Genomic DNA, 15,826 nt, shown 5'->3' with positions numbered 1-15,826 from the left:
GGGAAGAAAAAGGGTAATAAAGAGATACACACTAGCCCTTATATCCTAAAGCTTAACAGCCCCTTTCCCCTCCTTCCTTCTGTCTCTATAATAAATACAGCCTGAAGAAGATCCAAAGTTATGTTACACTTCCCAGGGTAGCAAAACAAAGTATTTTGTAAATATTACTACTGCTCAGCACAAGAAGAAAACAAAAGCAGGAAAATGCTGAATTATGGATATATTCCATGTACCTCAAGAGAAGGAAAAAAGGCTTCCGCCTTAGTTAGCAACAGTTATATCACATTCTGCTCATTAGTGCAAAAAGTTTGAAGTCAAGTTTACTCTAGTTGCACAATTTTTTCCTGCTACAACTTAACCGTTTGCCAAACCAGAATGACTACTTCAAATTTAAATCAGATGGGAAATGATTAAAAACAAAACAACCTTTCTCGCTGCCCCAGAAAAGAGAAAAGAACTGAAGTAGAAAATACATACCACATACACACTGCACTAATATATGCAAAAAGAAAAAAAGCGCCCATCACAAGTACAAAAAGCCAGAAAGAATTTTCATCTTTTTACTTCTCAGAAAACTCTTAGAAATTCTGAATTCAGATTTTTATTATGGTTCTCATTAAAACTTCAGCTCAGATGCTGAGCCAGTAGTAAATTTCTGCCAGGGAATGAAAAGTAAGCCTGATCACTGTAGAGCAACTTAAAACAATGTCCTGGCATATATATTTCTTTTCTCCTGTGATTTTACTTCCTGACAACAAGCAGAGAGGAAAATGTAAGAAAGTGAAGTGGGAACCCTTGTGGTTTTGCCTTACAAAAAAAAAATTCCTACCATTTGGGCCAACAGTTCTGTCTTAGAACTAAATGTCCTGGGTGAAGGTTCGACATCACCTTTTACCGTCCTCTGAGCCTGCTCATTCAGCCAGTTTTCAATCCACATCACTGCCCACTTATCTAAGCCATACATCGTCAGCTGTCTACAATGATGATTTTATGGGAGACAGCACCAAAGACTTTATTAAGGTCGAGGTAAACAACCTCCACTGCTTTCCCCCCATCCACCAAGTCAGTCACCTCATTGTGGAAGGCTATCAGGCTGGTCAAGCATGATTTCCCCTCTGTAAATCCATGCTGACCACTCCCAGTCACCTTCTTGTCCTCTCTTATGAGGAAAGGCTGAGAGATTTGGGTCTCTTCAGTCTGGAAAAAAGACGTCTGAGGGGTGACCTTATCAACACTTATAAATACTTAAAGGGTGGGTGTCAGGAGGATGGGGCCAGGCTCTTCTCAGTGGTGCCCGGGGACAGGACAAGAGGCAATGGGCACAAACTTGAACATAGGAAGTTCCACCTAAACATGAGGAGGAACTTCTTTACCCTGAGGGTGGCAGAGCACTGGAACAGGCTGCCCAGAGAGGTGGTGGAGTCTCCAACTCTGGAGACATTCAAAACCCACCTGGACGTGTTCCTGTGTAACCTGCTCTAGGTGACCCTGCTCTGGCAGGGGGGTTGGACTAGATGATCTCCAGAGGTCCCTTCCAACCCTATGATTCTATGTGTGTGGAAATGCTTTGCAGGAGGATTTTCTTCATCACCTTCCCAGGTACTATGGTGAGATCAACTGCCCTGTACTTCCCTGGATCTTCCTTTTTGCCCTCCTTGAAGATACAAGTGATATCTGCTCTCTTCCAGTCCTTAGGAACTTCTTCCAGTCATCATGACCATTCTACGCCCTTCAAGTCTTCACGCATATCATACGAAGTTCACTCAAGCAAAAGGTTTGGATACCACTGGACTGCATTAAGGTATCATTAGACTATGGATGGATTCAAAGTCAAAGACTTGTGTTCCCAAGTTTCTCAAGAATTTAGACAATTCTGAATTTTTAAATTGAACTGGAATAATTTATAGAAAAGAAAATGTATTTTTACTGCATATAACTGCCAAATAGAGCCATTAGATTAAGGAGGCAAAGTCCAAACATCTAAACGTATTAGGAAAGACGAAAAAACACAGTTCAAAAAGATGAGATGTCTTGGATGCTGCATATTTTTGCTATTCTTACTTAACAAATTTCACACTCCACCACAGAGGTCAAACAGCAACATTAGAGACAAAAATCAGAATTGCTTTCAAAATTACTTGGAATTGCTGCGTGACCTTTGCAAAGCAAATCATTAGAGCTCCTTCTGGACAGTCAGCTTATGCTACAAGCCATTTAAAGCAGACCCAACATTTACTGTTACATTTGTCATATAGCCAACTCATTAGGTCTCCACCTAAGGTCTTACACACTACCTACACCCTAGAGATTTAGTACCTTACCCAGAAAATCAAAGGTATGGAAATCTGGCAATAGCAAGACTAAGTAGCCAAGACATGAGTTAAAGAAAGTGGCTGAATCACAAAGTAGACTGTGGTCGCAAGAGTGTCCCCTATGGGAAACAATCCTGTGAGCATGAGACAGGTAGGAAGCCACATGAAGGTGAACACCCAAGGACTGCCTGTGAGATTACAAATACCACAGCTGTACTCTCTCAGGTATAATCCGCTCCTTGCAGCGCAGTCCCTACAACAGCTCTTTGGGGCTCACACCACGGTACTTTCTTCCAAGCTTGTCGCATGGAAGCTGAGGAAAGCACATGACCTCTTTTGTTTTTTAAGTAACCTCCTATACACCGCACCACTGTCAGAATAAGACAACGTTGTTGCTTACACTTCTCCACGTACCTTGAAAACAACAGTAGAAAGTCAGGATACCTCAGCAGACCAAGAAATAAAACATCGTTGCCCTGCAAGTTACTGAAGCGTTTTCACGAGTAGGACACAATGCATTTGAGAAGCCATTAAGAAGGGACAAAAGTGATGAAATAAGCCTTACACAGGTACTTGGTTTTGTTCATGTGTTCCCTCTTGCTGGCACATTCAGTCATTTTCTAGTATGAACTGAATGAGAGGAGCACAGAGACGAAGCAAACTCATACAGTGTCCCCAGCACCGCACATGAGGCAGCTCCGACACACTGCATTAATATTGGTGGGGCAGAAAGCAGAACAGGAAGACCAAAAAAAACCAGTTTGAAATTTACACAAGGACGGGAAAGACTCAAAGAAAATGACACCAGAAAGATGAAGCAAATGCGTGTACAACCATATACTATTAGGCTAGCAATGAATTTCAATGATTACGACAATCACAAGTGTTGACGGAGAAGAAACACCCTTCTAGGGTAAGTAGTATTAAGAGGGTCTGCTATAATTACAAATAACTTATTCACAAAAAAATATGAGGAAGAAATTCTTTCCAATTTCAGTTGAGTGCATCAAAACCAAACTGCCTGAAAGAGTAAGTTGTACAAGCCAGGTTAACTGGACTAGCGAGAGCATTCTGCCTGGAAGGACAAATACGCAAGGTGCACCCAACAGACCCCGGTGGCAGAGAGGAATAAAGTCATGAATTACAAGAGGAATACCCCAGCTGTAAGTTTCAGGATTAGGCACTTCTCAGGCCTTACCACGTGCTTTTCCTGTGTGCAGAAACACGCTCAGGATACCTTATGACTAACTCGGTAACCACTTCTGCGTTCACCCATTAAGCCGCAGATGAACACCCTAAAATACTGCAAGGATAAACAAATATCCCGATGCAGATGGTGTTACCCATATGCTGGCATATGGGAAGCACTATTAGGCCTGTTTTACTCCTGCAGAAGGAAGGCAGTCAAGAAACTGATTCACCAGGAGGCCACAGGGAGTGAAGGGCTCAGGAAGCAAATGTACCCAGGACGTACGTAACGCAAATAACCATCCTTCTGCTCCGCACCACCCAGCCTATGAACACACATAAGACACACGCACATTCCAATGTCTTCAAAAAAGTAAAAATAAAATATAGGATCAAAGAGGTATTTGCAGAAAGTCAATGGTCTGTAAGAAAACCTCTTTAAAATCAGGAAGATACTTCCTTTTTTTTTTTCTTTTTTTTTTTCCCCCTTCCCTTCTGTGAAAGGTAAATCTATCTATTTATTTATTTCACGTGGAACCACTTGGCATTATTCTAAATTGTCAAGTACATCTGAGTGGCTGCCTTTACTTCGTTCACTTGGCTGGCACGCAGCCAAGTCATCTGCTGCTAAGCTACGAGAATGCGGTGCAGCATTCAGGGAAGAGTGTCCCTCTTTAGAGGATTTTAATATTAGTGTACGTGGTGCAGACACGACTTCTCCGTGGGTCTGCAGCAGTTTTCATACTGCTGATGACGGAGCTCTCTCAGGTCGCTGCACATTGTGGACCGTACAACACTGGACACCAGCTAGCTAGGCTTTCCCTCAGGCCACCAAGTAATGCACTTACGAAACTTCCATCTGCAGTAGGCAGCAAAAAGATGAGAAAAAAACCTAGTCTAGGGTCTGCAAGCTTACACCTACTACAATAACAAAATGAATTGTCTCTATCCGGTTGTTTCCGTAACATACATCATGTGGGTCAAAAAGATTCATTTTTTTTACATGCATTTGTGCCTCAATTTCATGTTGTTGGTTTTTTTCAGGTTGTTTGGTTTTTTTTTTTAGTTTTTGGCATTAGATTACAAAGCCAGGTACACAGAGCTTAGGAGACGCGCCACATTGGAAGCTAGTTTATGCATTGTTAATTTAGTCCCACGTGTGCAAGCATAATGATTGCAGTTCTTTATTACACGATTCTTCTCTCAGGAGATCCTGGTTCAGTTACCACATACAAGTGAGATATGATTTCATATTTTGCTTTGTCTTGATTCTTGAATGCATGTCTCCCTGCTTTATCTATTGCACAATAATAAGCAGAGTTCAGAAACTTCTTACATGATAATCCTATGACACTTTTCATGACGCCATTCAGATGCTTCCTTTGAATTAATGCATTTATTTTCACGACAGCCAGTGAGGTAAGAACGAATTACTGCAAATATGGTCAGCACAAAATCCAGCAGTTTCAGATGCAACTCAATTTGGATGCCTGATCTGAAAAACCACCGGCCTTTGGTATTTAAATGGCACTTTCATTTGTTTTAACCACTACTTTCACAGAGATCAGTTCTACCTTTGTGTGCCTAGCTCTTGGGCCAAGCTGGGTCCCCCAAAGAAGGAATGATTAATTACCATGAAACACCTTGCGGATGTAATTTTTGCAATTTTTCACAGAGATCCTCGGCAAATACAGAATCCAGTCCCCACAGGTGGTGGTCTGATTTTACCATGGAATCATCTTTCTCTTCCTGCAGCCTCGTGCCTCACGTGCTACAAATGCTCAGAAAAGGAGCGGGGGGAAAGCAGAAAAGCCCTATAGGAAATGACCCCCTTCAGGATATTAATTGCAATGCTTCTTTTGAACACTTTCTGAGAAAGGAGTCCCAGGAAAGAAACATTTCTCCTGAAACCACAGAGCACATCACAACACAGAAGGCGGCGTGACTGCTGGGCTGCTCGGGAAGCCTTGACTCTGTCCTTCCCTGACTGCTGGGTGCTCGGTCCGGCATCCCTACAGCCTGTTCTCACACTCTGTGCACCCTGCTCTTACACCCTGTGCACACAACTCCTGGGACTTCTCAGGAAAGCAAAAGAGACAGAAAACATGCGCTAATACTTGTAAGGAGCAGCTGCAGAGACTCTGCTCCAGCCCTTGGACCTTACACTGAGCTGGTGCTGTGACAGCAGTAGCTGGCTAGCATTCTCCTGTGGGATAACCACTAGAGGGAGAAGGTTTGTACCTCTCCAGTGGGCGTTATGCTTCCCATCTGCCATCACAAAGATACTGAGATTCCTGGATTCTGGGAGGCTGGAAGATTCCAACTCTGGAAGCACCAACTCATCTGGATCTTCTCCCCATCACTGTTCCTCATTTCACCTGGTATTCCCTTCAGTCATCATACACTTCTTGGGCCACGAAAGCTACAACCAAAAGACCTCACAGTCACAAAACCAACAAATACACCATCCCAGGAGCTCTCATTTGCCTGATGTTCCTGGTCAAGACCTAAGAATAGGCAGAATATTTATGCTATCAAATGCAATAGCAGTATTATCACCTCAGTGCCATTTAGTCCTGTTCTTCCCTTCATCTGTACACACCAGTATCTGCATGACTAGTGGTGACATTGCACAGATATCAATGTTGGATCCCTCCACTCTTCTGTCAGTTTTTCTTCCGTCTTTCTCATAAGAGACCTTTGCAGCTGGCTCACAACTTCTAAATTATCCCCAACAGATTTATTAGGAAGAAGTATTTTTACTATTTCTCTAAAATTTTTCTGAGTGCCAAATGGAAGAGAATATAAGTAGCGCAAAAGGTTGCAATTTTGTTGTCATGCCTGAGCACCCATGAATGCATGGGGTTAAAAATTAATTCCCGATTTCATTCTGGAGGACATCAGAGAGATTCTGACAAAGTCACTGAACATGATCTCCACAACACCGAAGAATACAAAATCCTTGGCATTTGCTGAGACAGGAGAAACAACTTGTGTAAGGGAGAGGAAGTGAACAGAAAGCAGAAAGAAAAAAAACCAGCAGTCACCTGCCATCATCCTAAACTTCCAACATAAGGATCCAGCACGTATCTAAAACATCGAACAGCAATAAAGCAGTATGTTTTAGGGTCCAGCATGGCACATTTCAGAACATTGTCTACAGCCATAAACACTCAAATTTCACAGCTGTCTGGGTGAAAAACCAATAAATGTTCCCCATGTCAGCAGCAGAACATGTTGTTGGAAGTGCCCAGGACACATGTGAGCCAGATGTCCCAGTTCAACAGCCAACCGAGATTTAGTCACTACTCTCGGTCAGGTCTGCTCACTCTAACAAATGTAGACACCTAATTTAGGATGGGGTGACTAATTCTCCAGACTTCACTGACTGTACTTGCTGGGACTCCACTGTCTGCAATAGTGTGGGGCACCGGCATCCTACCCTACAGTTTAGAATTTATTCAAAGAATGCTAAATAGAAGCACAATATTAAAAAAAAAAAAAAAAAAAAAAAAAAGGCAAAAAAAAAAGCTATGTAATGAGCTTGCAGAGTTCAAAAGATTGCAGAGGACACACTGTACTGCAATGGAAATGTTGCAGTAATTGGGGAACTTGAACCACACTAGGTCAAAACTGCAGAACGATTAAGCAGCAGATAATTTCTGTTACTCAGACATTATACCACAGTCAAAAACGCAAAAGGCAAAAAATGCACAAAAGTCACTGTTCCACAGTACCGTGAGAAGAAAAGGGAGAACTGTAAGAGGGAGACAGCATATAATCCCAGATTTTTTTCAATAGTTACAGCATTTAACTCTTAAAACACAATCCATTTTTTCAAAAGCAGCAGTGGAATTAGAGCTGCCACGATAAAGTGTTTCCACTGTAAAACAGTGGAAGTAAGATCACTTATGACAACATAGCTCAATTCAGAATTGGTACTTTATAAACACTTCCAATAAAACTGAGTTAGTTCTGAGCTCACGGAAAATACAATAGAGACATTGAAATGGCTGGACTGAATCGGGGAAGCCTCTGCTTCTATATATACTGATTCTGTACCTCAAACAGTAAACCTTATGGGATTGGTACATAAAAAAAACCCCAACACTGGAAGCTAGATCGTAAGCATATGTTCCTAGACATCTAGTGCAGAGCACAGTGTTAAAAAAAAAACCCTCTGCCTCAATTTATCTTCAGCATCAGTAATGGCTGGTAGACAGAAAAAACTGAAAAGGGGTACTATGTGGAATCTCATTTTCCTTCAACCGTGTGAACAGGCTCATGACACCGTCTTTCTGAATCGCTGTGGCTGATCAGCAATCAGGCTACAAACAAACAAACATCGTTTTCAATCCAGACGAAATCTACCCACACCTTCCCCAGCAGATCCATGAAAGAGTACCTAAATTTGGCCAGTCCATCACCACTTGAGTAAGCACAAAGTGAGAATGCTTATAACATTCATACTGAAAAATGGGTTAGTGTTGCCTCCGACTCCGCAGCAGCCGCGGTACCAAACGTGCTTTGAAGCAGTGGATCTAGAGAAGCGTGCTCCTGCTAGCAGCAAAATCTCCTGCTAAGAATGGCAAAAAGCAGCGGGTTGGTATTTTCAGACCTCGCTATCTCCACCAGCTGCATGAGGTCTATGTTAATGATTTACTGCACTGACGGGGTTCTTTTTGGTGTGAATCTGCTCCACTATATGTGGAAGCAACACAGTGGGACACTACCTAGAGTGCCCTGCTTGTGATGCAGCTGTCAGCTCTCCAGATCCACATTATGCACTAACAACTGGGTTGCACTACCAACATCATCGTTGCTCAGGACGCAATACGGATATAAACGCCAGGAACCCACAATGGGCTGCACCAGAACGTGCCCCATCCCTTCCCTCTTTGCAGAAACTACTCAGTAATGCAGATACACTGCACGTGATAGGCACAAGACTGGTCACTGTATGTGGCCAAATTGAGCAACAGATTCTTAGGATGCATGCAGATTCTTAGGATAGAAAATCCTCAACAAGTGGATCAAAAAAAAATGCCGTGGTATTAGTAATGATGAGATTGTAATACATAATATATGAATATATAAAGACTGATAATATTGCCAAACTAATACAGAAATAGAAGCATCTCTGCCTGGATCTTCTATTGAGGTATATGGTGAGAAACTGAAACAGGTGGCACGTGACCAGAAAACAGGGTACGTGCCTTACGAGTCTGCTTAGATGATGACGAAGAAGAAAAACACTAAATCTATTTTAAAACTTAAATAAAGGCCAATTAAGATAAATGGAATACAATTATTCAGACGACTAGGGACAGACTTGCCTTTTTTGTCCTCAGAATTTTTTTTATTTTCTACACATTTCATCTTACATTTGAGGAACTAAACAGATCCCGCAACATCAATGCAACTCTGCTAACAAAAGAGACAAAACGAAAGAGCTGGCAGCATTGACTATGCTGGCAGCATAAGACTGGTGGAAGAATGAAATTGGTGTTAAACTGTTATGATACTTCATTTTGAATGTAATTCGAGTATTCACATCATCGTTGTGAGCTCCACAGCTGTATGTACGTTCTGGTCACTTTGCACAGCGTTCGCGTGATGCTTGAGGTTGAGAAGGTGGAACGCATTATTCTTACAGGCTAAGTGTCAGTGCGGTGGTTTTGGGATTTACGCTTTGGGATGCATTTGTAATTCAGTTCTAACCTGATTCCAGTCTTTCCCTCGCTGACATTTCACCTGTTAGCTAAAAGGATTTCCCAGCAACTCCACAAATAAGCCTTTGCCAAATATAATTTGGCTTGGGACCTAATTATTTTTCCAATAACTTAATTAAGGAGTATGCACTTCTGTTAAAGCATACTGTAATATTTCAGGACCTTACAATACCTCACAGAGAAATGTTAAGGACTTCAGCCCATGGTTTTCTCTTCAATAAAACTTGGTCTCACCAAAATCTGGTCTTACTACGATCACTCCCAGTGTTCTTTTAATTACTGTTTAGTCAAGATATCTGGCAATATCTTCTGTTGCCAAGAACAGAAAACAACAGATCAGTCTCCACTCTCTGACCAAAGTGACATGGATTAGGGTAGCCAAAGGTTGAATATCGAACTATTCAATGGCATCAATATTCTTTGAGGTAATGTCTGTGTGGATTTAACTAAACTTTCAAGAGGATGGCATTTCAAAAATAAACCAGATCTACCTGTAACGCACTTCTCAGCTGGCTATGTTCCCCACTTTTGCATAGTTACAAACAGTCCATTTCATAACTCGACAGTATCGAACATGCATTTTCAAGAGCTAGAATTAAATGCTTAAAAAATGCGTTAAGTTTTGGCAAAATAGCAATAAATATGGCTATGAAATTTTTCTCTTCTTCTCATTATCCCCAAAATGTGCTCATTACTAAGCAAGCAGGTAAACACAAACCATGTATCAAACAGCAAAGCTCCGTCCCTGGAGAGATCACGAGGGTTATACTTTTCTATTTATTTACCGCCTGTTGCCTTAGGCCAGAAAGCACACTGCAAATTCCCTTTACAGTTCTGCGTGAAGAGCCAGAGGCAGCCCCTTTGATGCAGCTTGCCTCGAGCGCAACGTCAGCAACTCGTTTTGCAGTTTACTCCTCAAATGCATCTCAAAATGGCTTGAACAAATGTGTTTTTTGAACATGCCCGCAAACTGTATCGTCTTGTGACAGTGACCAAATGATGGAGGGGGCAGAGGGGTTACTTGGGAAAGCAAACAAGAGGTAGTTACCCCAAAGTTGTCCCCATGCAAGAAGCGTTTAGAGACTCTTTTCTGAGAAGGTCTTACAGAAACACTCATCCCAATAGCACTAGTATCTTAAAACTTTCCCACTGGCCATCTTTTTTAATTAACTACTTCTGTTGAAGGTAGTCCACACCCCAAAGAAAAAAAAGAATTTAGAGGGGGGAAAAAAAACCCACAATGAATTTTTTTCTTCTCGGATACTGAGAAGACAAATTCACCTTTTCTTTTTTTTAAATGCTGCAGGAAATTTCTAAAACACCCGCATGTCTGGTGGACCTTTGCACTGAAACATCCCAGGGAGTTACTTGCCCACGTGCAAGCAGTAAGATTTATGGACAGTATTACACCTGAAGCTGGCAAGCTATCTATCTTGCCAAAAAGATAACACCACTCCTCAGCTACCTACTGCATACAACAGAAAGAGGATGCTGAACAACAAGAGGGGGGGTTTTGACCAATAAAAGTGAAGAGATGAACTTTTAGTTCATTATATCTTCAGAAACAAATGACCTTTAAGTGCTGTTGCTAGGTTTTATGTACACTGAATTAGCAGTGAGGTACAGCAAAAGCTGTTGGTGGCATATGCCTGCCTTATCACTTCAAGGAACATGTAAAGTAGAGAGGTTTCAAACAAAATCACCATGTCCTTTATAAAATAAATACAGAGCTACAGTAAGCAGAAAAAAAATTCAAATAATTGGATTCTGTAAATCTGTTGAGACATGGACTTAAAACTGCATTTAATTTTGCTAAGTGGGAGGAAGATTATTGCAGGCAACATACAAAGGATAGTCTCTGCCCAAATCGTATAACATTTACAAGCTTAGATACACTAAGACAGTTATTAATAACTATATCAGAACATTTCCATGTATTCAATCCACAGTTATGAAAGAAACTAAACATACAGGCCTCCTCCCAATACAGACAATAATAATAATAATAATAATAATATTTACATTGCTCTACTCACATGCTTCCAATAGTCTTTTAAAAAAAAATATCTGAGAATTTGATGGATAACAAGTGCCGCCTCCTATGAAACACTGCAGAAAGCGTAATGTTTAGGCATTTTATTTTACCTTTGAAAGAGCCTAGCCACTCACTGAGACAAAGCCATTCTCTTTCCAGAGTTTCTGAAACAAAAGCTGAAATTCATTCTCATCAAGTCTGTCATTGTCACAGCGGAGGACTTGTTGGAGCTGCACTTGTTTACAGCCTACGGTTCCTGCAGGAAGAAGCACTTTCACTAATACCAGAATTTGAGCTTTTCACATGCAGTATTTTCATGTCCTGATTTTCTGTTTTGAAAATCAGCTTCTTCCACATGGTTGTTTTTCAATAAATCTGTCTTTTTTTTTTCTGAAATGTGAAATCGGAGTGGATAGCAACACCTGTTTGGCATTTACAAAAACCCTTCTAAAATCTGAGGGAGATCAAAACACTTTTCCTTAAAAATAAAAACTCCCCCTACAAATCATTTGATATCTGCAATGTACTCAATTTGATCCCATATTCCCAGAATATCAACTGATTCATGCTCTATGCAGCTTCTTAACATTAAGAAAGGTACCGTAATTTTAAAAGAATTTGCTTTGAAGCAAATATCCTTCCAAAGGAAAAAAAAACCCCACTAATATCTTAATGGAAAAGACAAAAAAAAAAAAAGTGCATTCTGTCATTGCAATTTTTTTTTCAAGCTCTTAATACTTTAATATTACAGCAAATCTTACGAAGGCATTTGGCATCTTCCACAAAACACTGTTATGGTTCCTGTTAGTACTTTAATGTCCCTTCATGATGGACTGCTGGAAGGACATAGCAGCCCCAGCAGTGGTTAAATGTGAAATCATTAAGCTGCGGGGCTTGTTGGGAGCCAGATACCCAAACCTGAGCACATCTGTTGACCGAAATACAGTCTCCTGTATGGGGAAGTAAAGCTCCGACACTCACCCCGCTGAACTCTCACAACTTCTCAGCACAGTTCTTACCTGGCGTGACGACTTGACAAGCAAGCCTTAAACAACTCAAACTGAAATTAAAAGGATCTGCAAACTAAGGAAAACAAAATACTTTTGTTCTGCATGCATTTTCCATAATCTTCAGTTACATAACTTAAAGAAAATCTATTGCTTTTTCAAATATCCACCCAAAGGATGCTGATGAAGCTCTCCTGTGAGATTAATTCTTCTGCCTCTCTACCCCTCATTTGTGTAATTTTATAGCCTATATCACACTAATGTCTAAATTACCTAGGTAAATAAACCCCAAACTAAAGGAGATTATTTTTTTTCTTCTTTCTCTTTTGGAGAAGAGAGATCTCATTCTTTAAAAACTGGCATAGATTTTCCAATTTTTTTCATTCCTTTAATACATTTGTGTGGTTAAATCAAAGCAAATTAAATCTAGGCAGTATTTTTACCCTGCCAGTAGTTAACATGTACAATACTGAGTTTTCATTACCATTTGATTGAAATAACTTTGTCTTCTGTTAATAAACTGACAGTTCACAGTCTATTGATTTACACTTGTAAGAATATGAGCACATTTTCTGAATAAAAAGGACTGTTTGATTTTCAAATGTTTCTCTTTTTTCTTGTGATTTATCACTTTTAGTCGCTGAGGGAGTTTTCTGTACACCCTAGCAAAGGTTTGTGTCCATATGAATATACAAACAAGGCTACACTTTAATGAGTAACACCTGTGAAAACTACTAACACTCAAAAGCTCTATTCTGCATCAAGTGAAAGGTGAACAGGAAAAAGATATTTTCTCATGGTCTGCCTTGAAAATTCAAGCTAGGATCCCATGAAAAAAACCTGAAGTGTTCTTCTGCCTCTCTAATAGCACTCTGCTATTGTTAAAAACATGAGCATAGTTGATATTTAAAGCAAAGCAAAATTCAGCTTCATCCCCTGTAATTATTTTGTCTCTGCACCACCAAATGTAATTACAAACAACTCAGACATTCATCACTATATAAAAGCACAACTTAAGATTCCCAGGGAACAGATATGGAAAGACATTGTTTTCACACAGTTCTCTTAGTCAAGCCGTAGTTTAACAACACTACCGATAAACAAGTGTACTAAGCCAATGTAAAGCAGGGGGGAAATATTCATGTTTAATTTTATCTAGGGACTCCTCCAGTATTTCTTTTATCAACACTTATGAAGACATGCCTCAAAGCAACGAGCAAGAATGTGACGGAGGAATATGACATAACTACAATCATCCCAACTTCCCAAAGTTCACTTGCTTAACTACGTACTATCTCAGAGCCTGTTTAAACACACAAGTATCTGTTCTGAACGGGCAAAAAGGCACGAACACACGACAAGATTCTGAGCTCTCTTCACAAAGTTATCACGCTAGTGCACCATGCAGATGTGCCGGTTTTCAGGAGCTGGTCTGTGCCCCTTTCTCGCAATCAGAAGGAAATACCTGCAGCCAGCTCGAAACCACCCTCCTTACCAGTTACCCAAACTCTTCCAAACCAGTTTGACACCTGTTTGGCTTCTCCTGCTCAGGGAGAAAGGCGCTAGGGCATGCCAGATGCAGATTCAAACAAATTTCAACCAGGCAGCAAATTAGATCAAGAATTTACATGAGGCAATAGGAGGTGTGTGGTTGGGACACCTGATCTCTATCTACGCTGAACAACAACGCTGTCCTCGTCTTCGCAGTTACGTAATACATAGATAGTATTTAACCACTGACTTGTCCGACACATGAGTGTCAAACTGATCAGCTTTCGGGGCCGGGGGGGACAAGGAATTTGGCAGTTCAGGTGTTAGGAACCATCACCCCTCATGGGAATGAATCCCAGCGAAGCCTTCAGCGTCCTTTGCCCGATGAAAGCCATGCAAGACCAGGCTGGAGCGTTGCGCCACCATTTCTATCGCAAGCACGATCGGCTTTGCAACACCTGCCGACTGCAAAAGAACCCACTGACTTCTGCGAATGGCAGACTGTAAATCAGGGCACATGCTCACCCAGCCACGGGCCTGGCTCTCAGAGGGGTTCTCAAGGGAAAGCTGAGAGCCTGTCACCCCTCACAGCATCACTGTGACAGGCAACAGCCGCACAGCTACCTAGGGACAAACTTGGTGACTCCATAGTGTCCCCCTGCGCTGTTTTGGTACTTTTGTCCCTTGCACCCTCTATTTGCTGAGTTTGGTGATATCACAGAAGCGTTGGCGTAAAGATGACTAAACACCCAGTTTGTGAGATGCTCCTCTCCAGGTACTCTAGTGAAATAAGGTGTGCAGACACCAGGGAGAAAAAAAAAGAGACAGGGAGGAAGGAAGAGTCATTAGATGGGACGGGAAAGCCACGGGCCTTGCCACTTTCTTTGCGGCTGCTGCTTTTTGGAGCGCTCCAGAAGCGTCAGGGAGCTGCTCCCCGCCGGGGCCTGGGGACCGGGGACAGTCACCGTCACCCTCCCGGGGAGATGGAGAGGAGGCAGCCAGGGCGCCCCGACGGCCAGGACTCTCGCTCCCCCGCCTCGCACCCTGCCTGCCCTCCTCCCTCCATCCCTCCATCCCTGCATCCCTCCCGCCCCGGGGGGAGAGGGTCGGCCGTCGGGCTGCCCCCGGCGCGGCGGTACCTGCTTCTCCAGCGCCGCATCCTTGGCGCTGCCGGCGGCGCATCCCTTGGGAGCCGGCACCCTCTCGCAGTTGCAGCCCTCCAGCATGTACATGCCGGCGGGGCGGGCGCTCTGCTCCCCCTCGAAGTAGAAGAGCACGTTTTGGTAGAGGGCGAACCACTTTTCGTGCCAGCGGTTGGTCTCCGCCGTCTTCTTGCTCAGGTAGCCCCGCTTGGTGCCTTCCTTGCGGGCCAGCAGCGCCAGGTACAGGGCGTGCCCCTCGTTGTACCGCACGCTCTTCTGCATGGTGGCCGCCCGGCAGCCCGCGGCCACTCGCCCCGGCCGAAGGGCAACCTCCGCGGGCGCTCAGCGCGCCGGTACCGGCTGCGCCGCGCCGCGGCAGCGCTTCATGGGCGCCGGCACGCACCGACGGGCGGCACCCGCCCTCCCCCGAGCTCCGCCCGCCCCCCGGGGGCGGTTGCCGCTAAACCCGCCGCGGCATCCCACCCGTGCCCGTCCCCTCTGTGTCCCCGTCCCCCCGCCCCGCGCCGCCTCCCCGACGCCCCGCGGGAAGAGAGGGTATGGGGGGGGGGGGGGGGAGTGGCAAGATGCTCCGTCCCCCCACTCCCCCCGGGCAACTCCGCCGTGACGTGCAGGGATCAGCCGTAATCCGCTTTGGGTAGCGATTTAAAGAGCAAAATCGCCGCCGCCGCAGAGCCCCAGTCCCTCCCTCCGCCCGGCGGCGGGGCCGCCTCCCGACCGACGCGGGGGGGACACAGGGGGAGGCCCCGGGGATGGGGATGGGGATGGGGCGGGGGGTCGGATGGGACACCTGCAGGCAGCCGGGCGGTTGGGCTGGACGGGACGGGGCGGGAGGCGCTGGGTGGTTTGGGGGCTCGCGGTCGGTTTCCCGTTAGTTTTCGCCTTTTCGATTCTTTTGAGT

General features: G+C 43.6%; 1 protein-coding gene across 2 annotated transcripts in view; it reads right to left on the bottom strand.

Annotated features, from left to right (window-relative positions):
- RASGRF2 (Ras protein specific guanine nucleotide releasing factor 2) overlaps positions 1 to 15,360 on the bottom strand; it is a 131,764-nt gene extending 116,404 nt beyond the window's left edge. For both annotated transcript variants that reach the window (XM_074570633.1, XM_074570634.1), the window contains exon 1: positions 14,905 to 15,360. In XM_074570633.1, the coding sequence (XP_074426734.1) occupies positions 14,905 to 15,189 (285 nt within the window). In that variant the 5' untranslated portion in view covers positions 15,190 to 15,360. The remainder of the gene's footprint in view (positions 1 to 14,904) is intronic.
- Positions 15,361 to 15,826: the final 466 nt, after the last annotated feature.

This window comes from Larus michahellis, chromosome Z (genome assembly GCF_964199755.1).
Source record: "Larus michahellis chromosome Z, bLarMic1.1, whole genome shotgun sequence".
NCBI classification, from domain to species: domain Eukaryota; kingdom Metazoa; phylum Chordata; class Aves; order Charadriiformes; family Laridae; genus Larus; species Larus michahellis.
Note: the sequence above shows the minus strand (reverse complement) of the source record. Positions and strands in the feature narration are given on the sequence as shown.